The sequence below is a fragment of the Taudactylus pleione genome, unplaced genomic scaffold (genome assembly GCF_031769625.1).
Source record: "Taudactylus pleione unplaced genomic scaffold, aTauple2 ptg000864l, whole genome shotgun sequence".
NCBI lineage: Eukaryota > Metazoa > Chordata > Amphibia > Anura > Myobatrachidae > Taudactylus > Taudactylus pleione.
The window spans coordinates 2,249,474-2,269,619 of NW_028285266.1; the positions used below are offsets into that span (position 1 = coordinate 2,249,474).

The 20,146-nt window shown below is 44.9% G+C and overlaps 1 protein-coding gene across 1 annotated transcript in view; it reads left to right on the forward strand.

The window, feature by feature from the left end:
• The window catches only part of KCNMB1 (potassium calcium-activated channel subfamily M regulatory beta subunit 1), an 86,320-nt gene extending 66,519 nt beyond the window's left edge, over positions 1–19,801 (forward strand). The window contains exons 2-4 of the mRNA XM_088458904.1: positions 2,208–2,423; positions 14,372–14,567; positions 17,889–19,801. Of these exons, the coding sequence (XP_088315030.1) occupies positions 2,290–2,423; positions 14,372–14,567; positions 17,889–18,173 (615 nt within the window). The 5' untranslated portion in view covers positions 2,208–2,289 and the 3' untranslated portion in view covers positions 18,174–19,801. The remainder of the gene's footprint in view (positions 1–2,207; positions 2,424–14,371; positions 14,568–17,888) is intronic.
• Positions 19,802–20,146: the final 345 nt, after the last annotated feature.

Here is a 20,146-nt window from a genome sequence, read left to right on the forward strand (position 1 = left end):
TGCCAATCACACAGATGCATGTAGCACGGATCTCCCGGGTTCGTGCTACATGCAAATGGGCACCATAACGCTGATTGGCTTCCTGTCTGCCACTGCAGTGCCACTCCTAGATGGGCCACGTGTTTGTGCAGCCCACTTGTGTCGCTTAGCATAGTCATCCAGCTACCTCGGTGCAACCTTTTGGCCTAAAAACAATATTGTGAGGTGTTCAGAATAGAGTGGAAATGAGTGGAAATTAATGTTATTGGGGTTATTAATAGCGTAGGAACAAAAAAAGGCCCATTTTATGTGATTTTAGCGTTTTTTTTTATTTTTTAAGAAAAAATCCAGATCCAAAACACAAAACCCAGAACCCAAAATACGGAAGGGTGGTTTTGGCAAAACCAATCCAGATCCAAAACACGAAGAAAGATCCAGATCCAAAACCAAAACACAAAACACGAAAAGTGGCCGCTGCACACCCCTAGTTTATACCAGGCGATAACAGTTGAATATGTATCAGGTTTATACCAGGAGATAACAGTAGTATATGTATCAGGTTTATACCAGGAGATAACAGTAGTATATGTATAAGGTTTATACCAGGAGATAACAGTAGTATATGTATCAGGTTTATACCAGGAGATATCAGCAGTATATATATATCAGGTTTACACCAGGAGAGAAAACAGTAGAATATGTATAAGGTTTATACCAGGAGATAACAGTAGTGTATGTATCAGGTTTATACCAGGAGATATCAGCAGTATATGTATCAGGTTTACACCAGGAGAGAAAACAGTAGAATATGTATAAGGTTTATACCAGGCGATAACAGTTGAATATGTATCAGGTTTATACCAGGAGATAACAGTAGTATATGTATCAGGTTTACACCAGGAGAGAACAGCAGTATATGTATCAGGTTTACCCCAGGCGATAACAGTAGTATATGTATCAGGTTTATACCAGGAGATATCAGTAGTATATGTATCAGATTTACACCAGGTGAGAGAACAATAGTATACGTATCAGGTTTACACCAGGTGAGAGAACAGTAGTATATGTATCCGGTTTGCACCAGGTGAGAGAACAGTAGTATATGTATCAGGTTTATACCAGGCGATAACAGTTGAATATGTATCAGGTTTATACCAGGAGATAACAGTAGTATATGTATCAGGTTTATACCAGGAGATAACAGTAGTATATGTATCAGGTTTACACCAGGAGAGAACAGTAGTATATGTATCAGGTTTACACCAGGAGAGAACAGTAGTATATGTATAAGGTTTACCCCAGGCGATAACAGTAGTATATGTATCAGGTTTATACCAGGAGAGAGAACAATAGTATATGTATCAGGTTTACACAAGGAGAGAATAATAGTACAGATGTGTCCTCATACATCTAGCCTCAATACGCCACTCAGCGTGACTTGCCTGGTCCAGTGCTACTCTGCTAGCATCGGGCGTCTTTTTTCACCAAAATTGCATCTTAGTTGCAATGCGATGCAGCTAGGAAGCACCGGCAGAGTGTGCTGAATAATTTGATATTTGACACTTGTATATCTGTGTGCAACTGAGTAGGTCTATGAACCATAACGGAACTGTGAATTAAACAAAAGGAATGAAAAATGCTGCGGCCACTACATTGTAGCACTTCGTACACAGATTCAGAGACTCAGTAGCTCACAGATTTATGAGTCTGGCATATCAAATTAGCGCGGTGTGCTGGTGCTTCCTATTCACATCGCATTGCAACTTACATACATTTTAGGCAAAAGAATATGCAAAAAAATCTTTTTATAGAATGTACTAGATGAATGCTAGCCAGAAGCTGGTTGGTTGCTATAAGCAACTTGTCCACTTCTCCACTCTTTAGAAAATTTTATACATTTCCCCCTATGTTACAGTTTGGGACTTTGCTGTCCTTTGTCAGAGTGGGCAGTGGGAACAATACATTCATTTAACTCCAGCAATAGAACCAAAAGCCCCATAGCAACTGAAATGTATTGTTGTATTCTGCTGCGGTTGTGACCTCTATTTCCACTTCTATGAAACCAGCTCTACTTGGATGATATTCAAAATTAGCCCACTGTTATACTGTATGTAAAGAACAGTCCATGATTTCTATCAGATGATTACTATAAGTATTTATGTTCATGTTTTTATTTATAAATGTCACACTTTACACGGAGAGTAACCCATACGTTCTGATTTCCACAGCTACAGAGGAATGGAAAATCTAATTGGCTCCCTAAATCGATGAAACAATTATTGACCAGACTACGACATAAATGTATGCAGGATGGGAAAGAAACTTTTCATGGCCCAAAAGCGTGGGGAGACGCGAGCAGTGTGCCTGGGCATTGGGATGATTATATGTTCTGTAATGATATTTTTTCTACTCGGAGTCACCGTGCTGCCTAAATATCTTAAAAGGTATATTTTACTTATTTACTGTACCTTGTATAGTGAGTCTGATTAAAAATGGATCTCATACTGGAGAACAGCGTAATATACAATAACACATTTCAAAACATTTACGTTTCACCACCCACAGCTGTAGCTGTGCTTAATTATTCACATGGCACAGTTCAAAGGGCCTGCTAACTTGCAGAAACATTTTCACAGTATGATCCATCAAACATAATACATAATACATTGGAAAACAAAACACTTAACATGGCAGGAATAGCGCGGCAGGCAGTTTTGGACGAATTAAACACATAAAGTGGAAAGGGAAAGGTACAGTGTATTTTGCAGCTTTTTAATGAAATTAAGTAATTTTGTTAGTACAATTTGAGCAGCAGTGACATAGGCAAAAGTAAAGCGGTAATGCAAAATCAGCAGGTACATTTAATTGTTTATCTAGTACATTATATAAATGATAGCTAGAAGCTGATTGGATGGTATTGGTAACGCCTCTGCTTGTGCTCTTTAGGAGTTTGATATCCCCCCCCAAGTGTTTTTCATTCTTTCTTCCCAAAGCACCATTTAAGAATAAGATTAGTAATGATGGGATGTAGTCTGGAAGCCGACGGTCTAAATGCCGACCTCCGGCTTCCAGACTCTCTAATCCCAGCGTGGTACTAATGACAGGTATCGAAAACTCAACGCCTGTCATTAACCATACGCCGGAAGACCGACGCTCGGCATACCGAACGAAGGTAAGCCTGGCGCCGAGTGCGGACAGCTGCGGGGGAGGAAGGTTAGGTTTAGGGCTCCCAGGGGGACTTAGGGTTAGGCACCCCACCGGGAGGGATAGGTTTAGGCTAGGGGAAGGGGGGGTTAGGGTTAGGCACACACTCGAGGGCAGGTTATGGTTAGGCACCCCCCCGGAGGACTTAGGTTTAGGCAGCGGGGAATGGGGGGTTAGGTTTAGGCACTTAGAGGGGGGATTAGAGTTAGGCACTTGGGGGGAGGTTAGGGTTAGGCACCCCTAAGGGAGGGTTAGGGTGTAGAATTAGGTTAGCTATACTTACCTTAGGGACGATCGGGATTTTCACCCTTGCCGGGCTGCCACTGTCGGGATTTGAACTGCTGGCTATGCGCCCAGCGGTAATACCTACTACACCCGTAACGATCGAGTGGTAACAAGAATATCACTCGTTGGTAAATATGGGCCTAGATCTGTATGAAGGAATCTCTCTAGAGCCAGGCTTAGCTCACGTTTTCTGCATATTTACCTACATTCCCGGAATTTGTGGGAGACTCCCAACTTAGGAGACGATCCCCCGGGCTTCCCGATAAAGTACAAAAACCTGCAGCATCCCTCCCACTTTGCTGGTGAATTTCCTGTGAATTGTATCACGTCATCATGCTGCCAGGGAAGGGGACACGTTGATGTGATTCATGGTGTCATCACCTGGATCTCGTCAGAGCTTATATGCAAAAAGTAGGTAAGTATGGTTTTACATCATCACAAAGCAGTAAACCATGCAATAAATCAATTTCCAAGGAAAAACTGCAAATGAAAAGGAGAATAACAACAGATCATGAAATAGTACAACCTGAAAATCATTTGGCCAAATTCAATTCAGTGCGATGAGGGAGCTCCCACAGCTATTCAATAAACTGCACTGTTTGCCTTGTCGGGAATAGGTTAAGTCAGAGAATGCCGGTTCTCGCAACTTGTTGTTAAGGCGCGGTATACGGCATTCTCTGACTAAAGTGCCGGGTGCACGGCTATTAGCGCAGCGCTAAGCTGACAAACAGCTGCGCGCCCGGCACTTTTGTCGGATTTTCCTCGCATCCCCTGGGATATGCGAGAAGAAATCCTTTAGCCGCCCAAACAGCGTGGTGTATTGAATAGCTGCAGGAGCTCCCTCCCGCGGCTATTCATCATCACACTGAAGTGAATTCGGCCCATTGTGACACATTTTTGTTTCTACCTGCAAACTACAATTGTCATCTTCACAAAAAGATGGTTGTCCACCCTCAAATTATCTAAAGTTACAGGCTTAAGGTGCATATCCACTACACGATACAAATGGACGATTGAACAATTATGACATCGTTATCATTCAATTGTTCATTAATCGGGTAGTGAATATGCTGGCAATGACAAGCGATGCGCGCTCCCACTGGTCGTTGCCGGCATCTGTCATCGCCTGAACATACTGCTCAACCTGCCGATATCGCCAGACTGTGCATGTTCTGGGATAAGGGAGGGTGCTGTCACTGAATGACATATCATTCAGTGTGGTGGGCACAATATCCACTGCACAGAATAATGAACGATGTCGTAATCGTACAGTCGTTTATTAGTCATGTAGTTATACATGACTTTCAGCAACTATTATGACTGTTCTTTTTTGAGTCAATCCTGCCCTGCCCTATTTACCAAAGTTAAGTAAGATCAAGAAAAAAACAAAAAAACAAGCAAAAAAAAAATATATCTATATCCTTCAGCCTGACTCCTTCACACTGTAATATTAGTGTGGTTCTACTCTCCCCAATTCAATTGACTGGGTGGCAACTGTGGGAAAAGCTTAATTAGACTATTATGAGACTGTGAAAAGGTGAAAGGTGGGGGACAGGTTCCAGCCAAAGTATTAATATAAATCATTTTCTTGTGCAGGGGCCTGCTGGTAAATTTCAGACTAGATGGCGAATGCATAGTACTGTCCCATGAGCAGTGGCTCATCTTTCAGAGGTGGTTGTAGGTACAGATAGTGCCTAAAGTGGTCCTAGAGATGTGGTGGAACTCATAACACCCCCCCCCCCCCATCCTCTGCGCTTTTCCAATAAAGGGACGGGACGTGGCTACACAATTGTTTTCCCAATTCAAATTCCACCACACAGTAGAACAATCGTCAGGGCTACCATCAGAAACTGTGGGGCCCGAGACTGACAAAATAGCCAGGGCTCCCCCCCTCTGTTATTAAATCCAGTTCTCTTCCCAGCTCTTTTATTCCCCACTTCACCCCCACCCCCTGGTTATTAAATCCAGTGCTCTGCAATCTGCCATGCTCTGTTATTCCTCACTTCACTCCCCCCCGGTTATTAAATCCAGTGCTCTGCAATCTGCCATGCTCTGTTATTCCTGACTTCACTTCCCCCCGGTTATTCAATCCAGTGCTCTGCAATCTGCCATGCTCTGTTATTCCTCACTTCACTCCCCCCCGGTTATTAAATCCAGCGTTCTGCCCAGCTCGTTTTCCCCACTTTACTCCCTCTCAACCCCCCTTATTAAATCCAGTGCTCTGCACAGCTCTTTTTCCCCACTTCACTCCCCCTCCGTTATTAAATCCAGTGCTCTGCACAGCTCTTTTTCCCCCACTTCACTCCCCCTCCATTATGAAATCCAGCGCCGATCCCAGAACAAACTTTATTGAACATGGGGACGGCGGGTGTCCTGTAGGCTCGAATGGAGGGGCGGCCCGAGCAGACCATAGCTGTCTCCTACATTTACTTAAAGGGGATTGGGTCGGCGGCGATGGCAGGCGGTAGCAATGGCAGGCCCCCTTTCTACTGGTCAAAGGGGTAGTGCAGGCTGCAAGCTGTACTGTGGCGGACGGTAGGAGCAGGTAGGCCCCAGCGGGCCCCCCTCCGTTCAGCCAGGGTCCGGGCCCAGGACTCCAGTCCCAGCAGTCCCCTCCTGATGGCGGCCCTGACAATCGTATTCACATTACACCACAGATACAGTAGTTCCCCTGATTCACACTACACCACATAGTAGTGTCCCTTATTCATGTCATGACACACAGTCATGACATGCCCACATTAGTGCCCCTTGTACACAAGTGTTATACACAATGCCCACATTAGTGCCCCTTATACACAATGTCCACAGTAGTAGTGCCCCATATACATATAATGCCAATACACATAATGCCTACAGTAGTAGTGCCCCTTATACAATGCCCACAGCAGTAGTACCCCTTACACAATGCCCACAACAGTAGTGCCCCTTACACAATGCCCACTGTAGTAGTGCCCCTTATGCAGTGCCCCCAGTAGTGGTGCCCATTATGCAGTGCCTACGGTAGTGGTGCCTCCAGTAACTGTGCCTTCAGTAGCGGTGCCCTGTGTGCAGTGCCCCCTATGCAATGCCCGCAGTAGTAATGCTCCCAGCAGTAATGACGTCTCTCCCATAGTGCCCACTGTGGGAGCCGGAAGCTGGAGCTCAGTAGTGAACTCCAGCCTCTGGCTGCCACTGTGGGGAATGAGCCAAGCACCCGCTGGTAATGGCAGATGGCCCCTCCCTGCAGTGCAGGGCGATTGGCTGGGAAAGTTGGTACAGTATGTCCTCCAAGTGGAACTGACAGAAAGCAATTCATCCCCATTCCGGACCACTTTAACCCCTGGGTACAGAACACATACTGATTTATCAAGGGTGAAAATAAATTTTGCTGGTGAAATGGGTGTTTTATCTGGTATATTATTATTTTTCTGTTCTGAATCACCCATTATACAAATTGGTTACATAACCCATGTAGGGGAGTTGTGCCTGTTTGTCAAGCATCAATGCAGTACTCCCTGTCCTGGTAATGGCATCCTTAAAAAGCATTAGAAAAAAATATGTTATTTAGCTAAAGCAATTTTTCATACTTAGGGGCATATTTATTAACATTGTTTTTACTAAAGTAATGTGAAAATAGGTGTTTTCACACCCTCTTCACATTATTTTAGTATCACATGAATTTGCTAAAGGGCAATTAGAATAGAATTCGCTAAATTCTACTCCAAACCCTTATTATTAAATATTTTAATAAGCAGATCACATTTCCCATAATTGCAATGGGAAATGTGATCTGCCCAGATGTACTAAAAATATATTGTGAAAAATTACCGGGGAAGCCCTGTGATAAAAAGGCCATGTCAAGGTTTCCCCCGGTTCCCCAACGGGGAGCCGGGCCCCAGTGATCAGTTGTGTGCTCTAAATAGACCACAAGGCAAACAAAAAAATATTTAAAAAAAAAAACACTTACACAGTACCTGTATCCAAGGACCAGTGATCGGTGCTTTGGTGATGTCCTCTGGGGCTCCGGTCAGCTGGTCTCTGGGCTCCTGTACTGTGACCCTGGTCAGTCATGGGGAGGGGGGGGGTCGGTAGCTATGTGGGTTGCGGTATCTAACAGCAGCACATGCGTAGACACATTCTCCCTGTATTTTTTCTGAAAAATACCAGGAGATGTGTGCGGACGGGATTTGCAGGGACAGAGCTTTAACGCAAACTCTGGCCCTGATTCAGAGCCGGACGCTCTGACAGAGTGCTCGCTCTGAATCAGGGCCGTCCCTCTGTTTTTTTTGAGCGGCCTCCAGGCCGCTCGTATAGCTGTGGGTACCCACCCACATCTATAGCGAGCGGCTTGTGACGAGACCCTTGTGGTCTATCAGAGCCGAGAGCACTCCCACTGACAGCACTTACCTGTCCGCGCAGCAGCCTCCGGCTCCGTCCTGCTGGTCTGTCACATGGTCTCTCAGCAGACCACAGTACAGATTAGAAAAAAAAAAAGTTTTGTTTTTTTTCTAATCTTTATTGTGTTCTGCTGGGAGAACACAGTGTCTGACCAGCCTCCGGAGCCAGAGGATGCATCAGACGCGGGAGGGGGAGACGGGGGATCCGTCAAGCTGGAAGCAGGTAAGTTTCACCTGCTATTCGCCGCCTCACAGTGGCAGATAGTACCTCCATCAAATTCATAATTTTCGGAATTTGATGAATACCATAATTTCCACATCCCCATACTAATGTATGGGGAGTGTGGAAATTAACGCAGGGGGACTTAGCAAGGAGATATCAGTGACATCACCTGTGCTAAGTGGCTTCATGAATACTAAAATAACGTTATTTAAGGAAATGGCCTTAAAAACGTTAATTTAGTGTTGATGAATAGGCCCCACAATCATATAAAACCATTTATACGTCACCAGTTATACTTAATGAAGTTCCTCAACCACTGACTCAACAAACTTAAAGCATTTGAATGCTGGATTATGAATGTTAATGGGTTCCCACAAATTCTATACCATCTTGTGGTTCTCACACTCTTCAAAACAGAAAGAAAATGAGAATGTTCTCCCGTAAACGCGGGACATATTGTACTTGGTACAGAAACATTAAAGACTAAAATATGCACAAAGATAGATCAATTGCTGGAAGCATGGAGAGAATTAAAGTGAAATAGTTCAAGAGGCTAATTACTAATATATGTGTGAGAACGTGGCAGCAAACATCTGCCTTAATCCAGAGCTATTAGCCTCTCTTTTATAGTGTCATATTTTGGCCAATGATACATGTGTGAAGTTTATATAATTAGAAATACTGAAATACAAGCACTTGAGTCAGTACTAAGTGGATACCCTCCTATCTCTGACATGTGCAGTAATTAAACAACTAACAGGTCTCGTTAAAGAAGTTGATTGGATGACTAGAGTCAGCACATGGGTTGGGGTTGGGGTAGGGGGATAACTTTTAATAGCCACATTGTGGGGAGAGGGGCCAGACACCAGTAAGCGGATCCAATTGGGGCTTACTCTGACCATTGATGGTGGGCCCCAATCAGACATTTGCCGCAAAATTAAACTGTAAAACAATCTAGCTGCCCCTTTTGCAGTGACCCCAGTAGTGGAGGTTCCCCTTATGCAGTGCCCACAGTGGTGCCCCTTATGCAGTGCTCACAGTGGTAGTGCCCCTTATGCAGAGCCTACCATAGTGGTGCCCCTTATGCAGAGCCCCCCTTATGTAGTGCCCCCAGGAGTGATGCACCTTATGCAGTGCCCCCTATGCAATGCCCCCATTAGTAATCCCCCTGTAATAGTGCCCCCAATAGTAGTGCCCCAAGTAGTAATGCCCCCTGTAGTAGTGCCCCCAGTAGTAGTGCCCCCAATAGTAATGCCCCTCTTTAGTAAAGCCCCCAGTAGTAGTGCCACCTGAGTAATGCTACCAATAGTAATGCCCCCAGTAGTAGTGATTAGTAATGCCCTCTGAGTAATGCCCCCAGTAGTAGTGCCCCCTGAGTAATACCCCCAGTAGTAGTGCCCCCTGAGTAATGTCCCCAGTAGTAGTGCCTCCTGAGTAATGCCCCCAGTAGTAGTGCCCCCTGAGTAATGCCCCCAGTAGTAGTGCCCCCTGAGTAATGCCCCCTGTAGTAATGTCCCCTATTATGAAGCTGCTTACACACACACACACAAAAAAAAATACTTACCTTAAGCCCCGCTCTCGCGTCCGCTGCCGCCTGGTCCCCCTGGTCCGCTTGGTTGCTCCTCACTCTGAACTATGGGGGAGATATCATGACGTCTCTCCCATAGTGCACTGCACACAGCGGGACCCGGAAGCCGGAGCTCATGAGTGAGCTCCAGCCTCCAGCTGCCGCTAGCGATGCGGGGAGGGATCCGGGCGCCCACTGGTAACAAAATCTCAGCAGGCGCCCGGCAAATGGAACCTCCCTGCAGCGCCGGGGTTAGGTGGGACAGAGGAGGCGGAACTGGTTCAGTCTCCAAATAGAAGTGACGGAACACAGTTCCACCCCGTTCTGGCCCACTTTAACCCCTGGTCTCTACTTTTCCACTGAAGGTTGCCTCCTATTGAACAAGAGAGATACCACAAAGTAATCACAGATTTTTTTTGGCGGTCCCTCTATTTTCATTGGTTTGTGTGTTACTGAGATGTGCACTCACTGCCCCACCAATGTTACTGTATACAGGGGTAGATGTATCAAGGCAATTATCATGAACATTTTTCATGCTAATTTATATTTCATGATATGTATTAAACTCTTAATGCATGGGGCATATCTTTTTGACAACAGAATATTGAATAGATTTTCTCTACTTATGAAAACATCTGATACCTACTGTACACATCCATCTACTCTCATTTTAGCTAAACTTAACACTGTCCACACTAGTCACTTCACTACCCACTACAGGGTGAGGCAACCTGTGCCGCTACAGAAGCTGTGGAACTATACATCCCAGCATGCCCTGCCACGGTTTTGCTGTTAGAGAGTGCTAAAACTTTGGCAGGACATGCTGATTTGCCACAGGCTGCCTACCCCCGATCCACTAGTTACTATGAATGAGGTAGCGAGGCTGGCAGATTGGAGTAAGAACAATCTTTCAATTTCAAATGGTGCCAAAACTAAAGAATTGGTGATTGATTTTAGAAGGTGCAATTGCCTGCCTAAGCTACCAGTATGGCTAGATGGTGCTGCCATTGAGGGACTATGATTCTGTCAGTTTGACATGGTCATTGAACACTAAGGCCCTCATTCAGAGCCGTACACTCTGAGCAGAGCGCACGCTCTGAATGAGGGCCGGGCTCCATTTTCATGGAGCGTCCTCCTGGACGCTCGTATAGCTGTGGGTCACCACCCACAGGCTATACGAGCGTGCTTTGTGATGGCCGCGATGGTCGAGACCATCGCGACCATCGAAATTGCGAGCCGGAGCCTGCGGTTGAGGTTTTCAACCGCAAGCTCCGGAGTGATTTTGGCTCTATCAGAGCCAAAATCACTCCCACTGACATCACTAGTGATGTCAGTGGGCCGGCTTCTGACGGGAGGCGTTCCCGTGGGAACGCCCCCGTCAGGGAGGCACGCCCCCGGCACGCCCACCAAAGGGGGCGTGCTGTCAATCAACATTGACAGCACACCCCCTTTGATCGGACACAACGAGCGAAGGACTTTCCTTCGCTCGTCGCATCTGGCGCATGCGCACGACGGAGCTCCCTCCGTCGTGCGCATGCTCAGTGCATAACATCGACCCACTTGCGAGCGGACAGCCGCTCGCGAGTGGGTCTGAATCAGGCCCTAAGTTCTTAACATCTTATTAAAAAAAGGCCCATCAAAGACTCTTTTTTTCTGAGGTGGTTAAGGCTGGTGTGAGTTGAGGTACACTTCACATTTATATTGGAGTACAATATAGAATGTCCTGACCTATGGTATTATTACTTGTTATGGCAACTGTGAGCTATGAAGCTATGAGCAGCATGTGCTAATTAATTGATGTACTTTTTTATATCAATGAAATAATTAAGTACACATTAAATAAAAAAAAGTCACTACTATTGCTAAGGTCAGGTCAGGAGCAGACAAATATCCATGTGGATCAGACCAGGCTGAAATCTCTGCAGCGGATAGGTACAGTCACATCTTGGTGCAAGAAGTGTTACCTAGTGATTTGTATGATGAGCTCTAGCCACCATGGTGGATCACTGCATGTTGTACATTTTGACTATGTGAATTAGCAGGCCTGCCATAGAACCTCACCATTAAACAAAAACAGGGGCGGAACTATTGGTGGTGCACTACACCAGGGCCCACCACAATGAAGGAGCCAACGCTGATGGCATTATTAGAGCAGTACTAAAAAAACTTACTCGTAGTATGCTGTGGCCGGCTGCGTGCCGTAACCATGAAGGAGAAGGCAGTCCGGCCGGACTGCTGAGACCCAGGAGAACCGGAGACCAGCACAATACCTGTTGGCTGCCAATCAATCAACTCCTCCTGTCAGAGGAGTCGCAGAGCGCCCACCGTATGCTACCCAATAGATGATGTGGGTGGCGCCTCCCCTTCCTCCTGTGATGGAACCAAGAAAAGGCTGTCTTTCAATTTCAATCCCGCGATCTTCCCAACGGGACTCTGAAGGAGTGGATGGCCCTCACACAGACCACCACTGTGGTAACTGGAATGGAGGACTGCGGCTGCTGCACTAACAGAAGTCAATTTGTAGTCCTGTGGCCAGTAATATCTAGGTTAGTAAAAAATATAATGGTGGCGTTTGGTGGGTGGTCAGGATAGCAGTGACTGTGGCTGAACAATTCAAGTATATTGTAGCATCTGGGCGTATCACTCACTACACCTTGCACTGTACTAAAATATATATAAAAAATAAACAAATAAGGTTTAATTTAAAAAAAAAAAGCAAAAACTTGTTCACCACTTTATTAAAACTAAAATAAAATCCATTCTTCAACCACTGTAGTGTAGTATAAATGTTGAAAGACAAATGCAGCATGGATGGTGTAATGGTTAGCATTACTGCCACACAGATCTGGGTAATGGGCTTGATTCCCACCATGGCCCTACTTGTGTGGAGTTTGTATATTCTCCCTGTGCTTGAGTGGGTTTCCTCCGGGTGCTGCGGCATCCTGCCACAATCCAAAAATATATTGTAGGTTATTTGGCTCCCTACAATACAATGAACCCTAGTGTGTACGTGTGTGTCCATGTGATAGGGAATATAGGGGGTGATTCAATTTAGCCTGAATTAAATAGCACCGGGAGGGAGCTTCCGGAGCTATTCAATTCACTGCGCTGTTTGCTCCGACGGGAAGTAGTTAAGTCGGGGAATGCCAGTTCTCGCAACTGTTACGATTCCAGGAGGGAATCTACTGTGTTTATGTAGAGCAGTTTGATGACAGCCTTGAGGGCTGGAATGTATTTAAATAGTCATGGCCAATGGCTAATGGTATGATGCAGCCTTTGGGCTGTCGATGCAGCATTGAGGGCTGATTTGCTTTGACTAGTTGTGGCCAAGGGACTAAAGATGTGATGCAGTCTTGGGTTGTTGGAGCAACCTTGAGAGCTGATAGTGGCCTGGGGCCCCAGGATAGATACAGCCTTTAGGCTGATGAGTCTTAGGTGGAGTGTGCACAAAGACGTGGAGCTGCTACCAATGTCACTGGGTTGACACTGGCGACGATGTGCTGAATTGAGCACCTGGAATGCAGAGTTGCAACCAGTGACTCCGGTATGACACTGGCGACGGTGTGCTGGATTGCGCACCTGGAACGCAGAGTTGCAACCAGTGCCGCCAGGATGACACTGGCGACGGTGTGCTGGATTGCGCACCTGGAACGCAGAGTTGCAACCAGTGCCGCCGGGATGACAGATGTTTCTGGGGTAGGAAGCGCACCGTGCTGCCTAGATGGCACAAGCAGCATGAGCAGATGGAATGCAGGTGGAACCGCCTGGATAGAACAAATGGCAATAAACAAACACAGCAGGACTGGCTCAGGAATTTGACTGACAAGCAGGAGACTGGAATAACCGGATGTACGAGAAACTCTATCACAGACTCCAGCACCTGGCCTGTGCACACAGACAAGATAATCAATTAGTGTGCAGCTGATATTATACAGAGACAGAGAGCAATTACTGAACACATGAGATCAGCACACAGACAAACAGGAATGAAATGCAGTGTCTCAGTAGCAACAAAAATTATCTGCTTAACCGCAGATGCTAACAGCAACTTAACCTGGTTGTGTAGTCGCAAGAACCGTCATTCTCAGACTAAAGTGCCTGCCGAGAGGCTGTTAGCGCCACGCTAAGCCGGAAATCAGCCTAGCGGCCAGCACTTTAGTTGGATTTCTCTCCGCACCTTCAGGAGCTTGCAAGGAGAAATCATTATTCGGACTAAACATCACGGTCAATTGAATTGCCCCTGGAGCTCCCCCCGATGCTATTCAGTTCACACTGAAATGAATTCCCCCATAGATTGTAGGCTCCACTGGGGCAGGGACTGATGTGAATGGCCAAATACTCTTTGTAAAGCGCTGCAGTATATGTGTGGGCTATATAAGTACCTGGTAATAATAAATTTCAGTGCTAATGCATTTGGTTAGTCATAGTATTGCTTTTCAATGGTTTGATACTTAACCTTTAAAATGGCATCTGGACAAATAAAACATGAATCACCCAACAGTTATGGATGCAGTAATTTGATGTATACCATGGTCGTAACTAGGGATGTGATAGCGGTGCCATCGCCCAGTGCACAGGACCCTGGGGCGGCACAGTCGCTGTCACGCAGCACCTGCTTTTGGCTTGTATGGTGCCTGGTAACGGTAATTAATTTATTGGATTCCTCTGTTATTTTGCTAAGATTATATTTAACTGTATTCATTGCAAACCTAACTGAATGCTTTGTTTCCATAGTGTGTGGACTGAAGAATCTAAATGCACACTCGTCCAAGCTACTTTCAAAGAAAAAGCCAATTGTATCCATAGCATTAACACAAAAGCTGAAGTCGTATTAAAATACCCCTGTCTGGAGGTACTGGTAAATCTGAATTTCTCAGAAGACATTTTCATGCTGTATCACACAGAGGAGTCTTCAGAATGGAATAACAAGGTAATGAGAACCCTTTTCATGTACCTTTTACTCATTCTTTCCATAAATACACCCCACCCACTGGCAGCGGGACATTAGTCACACTCAAAGTATAATGTGTAAAGCAAACAGGTAAGCAAAAACATTACTGGGATTATTTATCAATATATGAAAACAGAAATGGTTTTCTATGGCTGCTTTTTGAAGCGATACAATGACACCTATTGCTAGATTTTAGCAATAAATTCTCGCAGAGGCAGATGAGTATACTGGTTGGGAGCAGTATGGTTTAATATAATGCCGCTGGTTCAAATCCCAACACTGTGAGCCCGACAGATGGAAATCCCAACAGCGTGAGGCAAGTACCCTGACCCTCACCCCCCCTAACCCTCCTTTAGGGGTGTCTAACCCTAATCTCCCCCCCCTAGTGCCTAACCCTAACCTCCCCCCAGGGGTGCCTAAACCAAACCCTCCTCCCCGCACCCTAAACCTAACTCTCCCAAGGGGGTGCCTAATCCTAACCTCCCCCCGGGGGTGCCTAACCCTAAAGCCCCCTTCCCCTAGCCTAACCCTAACCCCCACGGGGGGTGTGCCTATCCCTAAATCCCCCCGGGGGGGCCTAAACCTAACCTCCGTGCAGCTAACAGGACAGGCGCCCCGTACTCACCTCATTCGGGACCGCGTCGTCCTGAATTCCAGCGTCGGGATTTTGACCGGCGGATGCAACATAATTACATACCGAAAAAAATATAGATTTTCAAAGAATTTGGAATTTTATTATTACCACCCTGATATCCGTATCTAATAGCTTCTCCATGCATTGCATGGCAAAGCTATCACCGATGAAATGCAGCAAATTATATCACCAGCAACACTTACCTCCAGCTATAGCAGAGCTATTTTGGTGGTGTGCTGAACTCATACTTGCCTACTCTCTCAAAAAATGTCTGCGGGGCTCCTAAATTTTAGGGACGTCCCACAGACTCCTGGAATAAATGGTCATCCTCCCATATCCAGTGCACTTCCTAGTGAAATAGGCTAACTGGGGCCGCGAGAACACCATTATCAGACTGTGGCATCATCTGGGCTCTGACCCCTTTTTACAGACCCGCGATTTGCGGCATTATCCCCCCCCCCAGTGATGAGCTGCATCTCCATCACACGACCTCTCCTAGAGGGGAATATTTTAAGGTTGCGAGTATGGTTATGATGATACAATGCTATATTTTATTTTTGCGTGGGTCTTAATTACAGTGCTTGCACTTTCATTTACTAAAACAGAAATATTGTTTTCGCCGATATTGCTGTCAGTCTTTTTAAATGTTGACCTCCACATATATTTTCTCTAACATCCAATTTCCCACAGAATGCATTAGCCTAGATTATGGGATTTGAACAACTGTTTGTAACATAAAATCTAAATATACTGTACATATATATATAAAAACCAGATTCAAAAATTAGTTTTGTAAATTTCCTACTAGTGAGTAAAACAATGATATTTCCATATCTTTAGTCAAAAGTTATTTCTTGGGAAAGCTATATAAACATTTTTCCTATCTATTTCTGCTCTGAAGACAGTATTAATTTTTAAATATTAATTGTATTAAATTCTTTAGAGGGACAGATCCAGGTGTGCACGTAGGGGGGATTCCTATTGCCCTGAAACAACTCCTGCATCACATTTTTCACTCCAGATTAGCCTCATGCATGATGTTGTAGTAATAAGAGCACAAGCTCATATCTCCCAATTTTGGGAAGGAGGGGGATTGGGACATTGTGCATGTCTTCATCCTGTGCACAGAATAGGGTGGAGTGGTCCTGCTGTATAGGGGTGGCTTTTCAGTATGGGGGCATGACTGTACAATATGCCTCAGTTGTTTGTCATGCTTTCCGAGCTGCTGGGCCACCCCTAGTCCCTCTCCCTAGTGTATGGATGCCGTGTGCATGCGCATGGCCTCTATTCACAGCTGCTCTGCTTCCTTATCTTGCCCCCACCCTGCCTGTGGGTGGAATGGCAGAACAGTGCCCAAAAAGCGGGATTGTCCCACCAAACTCGGGACAGTTGGGAAGTCTGCAATCTCCTCCGCGTGATGTCTGAGAGTTACAAGTAGACATTACAAATCACTGACACCAGCATGAAGCAAAGGAGGTTAACTTATTTATTCAGTAAAGAATACACAATGATACATTTAGTTTGGCTTTGCAGCACTGGTAACGCTAATACGTACTTACACACCAGTGCACCTAGTGTCAAAAGAAACTTTCTAATATTGCCCAGAACCTGTTTGTTTGCTCATCCAGTTATTCCTGACTTTCTGAAAGGATAAACTAGCATTCTATAAACTTTTCAAGTTGGGGAATTCGCACAAACTTGTGCACGTCAAGTGCGAGAGGGGAGCATGGTCCAGACTCATGGGCAAAATGCGCTGAGCCACCTCACTATGCCATTTCCATCCTTAAAACTACCTTTTGAATGTCTTATACATCGTGGCCCGTTCACTGCTGAAAATGATATACCTCCTGACCTTACAGCCTATTCGGGGCAAAGCTGTCCAAATTGGGACAGTCCCGTCTACCAGACTATTTGGGAGATTTAAGGCAGGACATTGGCAATAAGAACTAGAGATGAGCGGTTCGGTTCTGCTGAAAACCGAACATGCCTGAACTTTGGGGTTTCGAGTTGAGCAGAGTCCTGGCTTGGGTCACTTTGGAAGTTTCAAGTAGAACCGAGTCTCAGCTCGGGTCTTCCTACAAGTCGGATCTCAAATCTAAAAACCGTATCTTGCCTGTTTCTGATTGCATGTAAGTCCTTCCCTCGTGATTTCAAGTTGCCCGACTGGTAAACATTGACTGGAAATGACTGGAAATAAATGTTTTTGATGTTAGTAATACTATATAGGAGCAAAAACAGGCCCAAATTACATGATTTAAGCTGTTTTTATAAAAAAAACTGCACCAAAACACTTGAGGGCGGTTTTGCCAAAACCAAAACATGAGGGGTCTGCGTACATCTCTAGTAAGAACAGGAGCTGAAAAAATTGTTCCTGGATGTAAAAAAAAAAAAATTCCTTTTGAATAGCATACAGAAGTGAAACAGATAGAAAAATAAAATGATCATAGAGGTGCGACTAGAACTAAGTAATATTTTACTTCCCTGACACCAATCGGACTTTCATGGTGTGAGGATTGTCAATTTTGAATCGGCCTCTTACTTTCCAAACATTCATTCTAACAATTATGCCTTACATTTTGCACCAACCAGGTCATTTTGTTAGTAATAATAATGTAACCATGTTATTTTAGTATTAACAGAGCAGTGTTGTTCTTTTATCTTTGCAGTGCTCATACATACCTGAATGTAAGGAGAACTACACAGAGGTGGCATTGCATGTGCAAGAGATTCAGGGGAAATTCAATCAGTCCTCTTCATTTACTTGTTACTTTGACCCCAAGGGAAGACAGAAGAGTATTATTTTGATAAGAAAATATGGACCACAAAAGATGATTTCATATTTTTTCTGGCCAACATCGATGTTTACAGTTGGACTTTGCGTTGTTATTATTGTAAAAATAAGTCAATATTTTGCCATGATTTCTGTGCAATCGAACAAAGCAAATACTTGATTTTGTCAAAATGTTTTTTTCTTTCTACACCCCATGTAAGTCCAGATGAGTCTGGTGCGGCACACTGATCTATATCTGTTATTAGTTTGCCCTGAACACAGCTTTACAGTTACGTGTCAAAAACCCATGTGGTAAGAAATTGAAGGCGAAGCATTCACAGTATAGGAGATGCATGCATAATACTGGGTGAGACACTATATATAATATACAGTCACTGTTTCATAAATACACATTTCTATATAAGTATAGTGTACATATCTTCTGCAGTGTGATACCATCTGCAATATGTTTCCATAATGGGGTTGTTACTATATGGCACACAGAGCCGTAACTAGACTTTTTGGTACCCTGTGCCAGAAAGAACATTGGTGCCCCCATCATTTTTCAAAGGGACATAATGCACCCAAAAAAGGGCCATGGCTTCATGGGGAAGGGCCAGGGAAGAGATAGGAGAGGCCAGGAGGTGCTGGGAATGAAATAAGAGGAAGCTACAAGCAAGAATGATAATAAACAGAAATTTGACAGGCCCAAACAGCGCCCCCTGACCTGTGGTGCCCTGTGTGATGGCATCGGCTGCACTACCCTAGCTACGGCCCTGATGGCACATATACTGCAGATTTCTATGTGGTTAGTGAACACATCTTCTGCAAAGGAACAAGACATTATGCACAGTATGAGTTTGCAGCATGAATGTACATGAAGTGCCTGTAGTTAGATACAGGTCTGTACATTAAATACAGTCAGGGCTGCCACCAGAAATTGTGGGGCCCAGGGCTAAAAAAAAAGGCAGGGCCCCAAGGCACCCCCCCCCCCACAGATTTTTGCAACTCCAGCCATGCACTGTCTCTCCAGGTCCAACCAGCCCCCTTCTATCTCTCCAGCACTCCTTCCATCTCCCCAGCCAGCACCCCTTCTGTGTCTCATTAGCCCATCCAGTCCCTGTCTCTCCAGCCCTACTTTGTCTTGTCCCCAACCCTAGCCTGTCCCCGCATCTCCATCAGACTTACTTTCTTCTTTGTGGCTGATCCTCACCCGCTCCTACTGCCGGGCTAGCACAGTGCAATAAAGTTTATTCTGTTGAAAGCCAGTACGCGATCTCACACTTACGCCATTGAAAGAGAGGGGATCCGCAGTGCAGCGTGATGTCAGTGCAATAAAAAAATTTATTGCACTGCGCTGGCCCGGTGGTAGGAATGGGTGGGTGGTAGGTGAGGCCCCCTCTCTCTTTATATTGCACAGTTGCTGTTGGAATGGGCAGGTGGTGGGTGGTAAGAGCAGGAGTGTGGTAGCAGCGGCCAGGCCCACCCCACTGTCCAAGTGTGCGGGCCCAGGTATTTAGTACTGGCAGTTTCTCCCTGCATACAGTAGGTAAATACATGAAAGAAGAATAAAATAAACCGATGTATACAGTAAGTAAACAATAAGTATCACTGTTCAGCACTACAGGAACCTTGTGGTGCCCTTAAATAAAAAGTACCTGTAGTATTAATGAGAACCAGTTTACCATTTGTTGTTTTACCACTACAAGACCACAGGCAAAAGAAAACTTTACATTTATTATGTGAATGATAATACATTGATCACGACTACTCCCATTGGGCTCTTAGTCGGCAACTGTTTAGAAAATGAATGGAATAAGAATAAATGAGAGAGAGAGCAGATAATGTACAAATTTTATATCTGGTGTAACTTTATCTAATAAACTGTTGCATACTTTTATTTTTAAGTGAATATGTTATACTCTTATCCTCTTAATCCTTTTAATAGAGGGAGTTTTCTGGTGATAGGTTGGAATGCTTCCGGATTATAACTAGATATTTGGATCATTTTGGATATTATAGGTGGCAATAAGTTACTTGTGCTTGAATATGGAATATGGATATAACCTCTTTGGAGAGCAAGAGCTCTCCAGCTTTTGTGTGAATAGAGGGTTTAGCGCCTCTAAAGAGATTAAAGAGATGGAATGCTAGTCT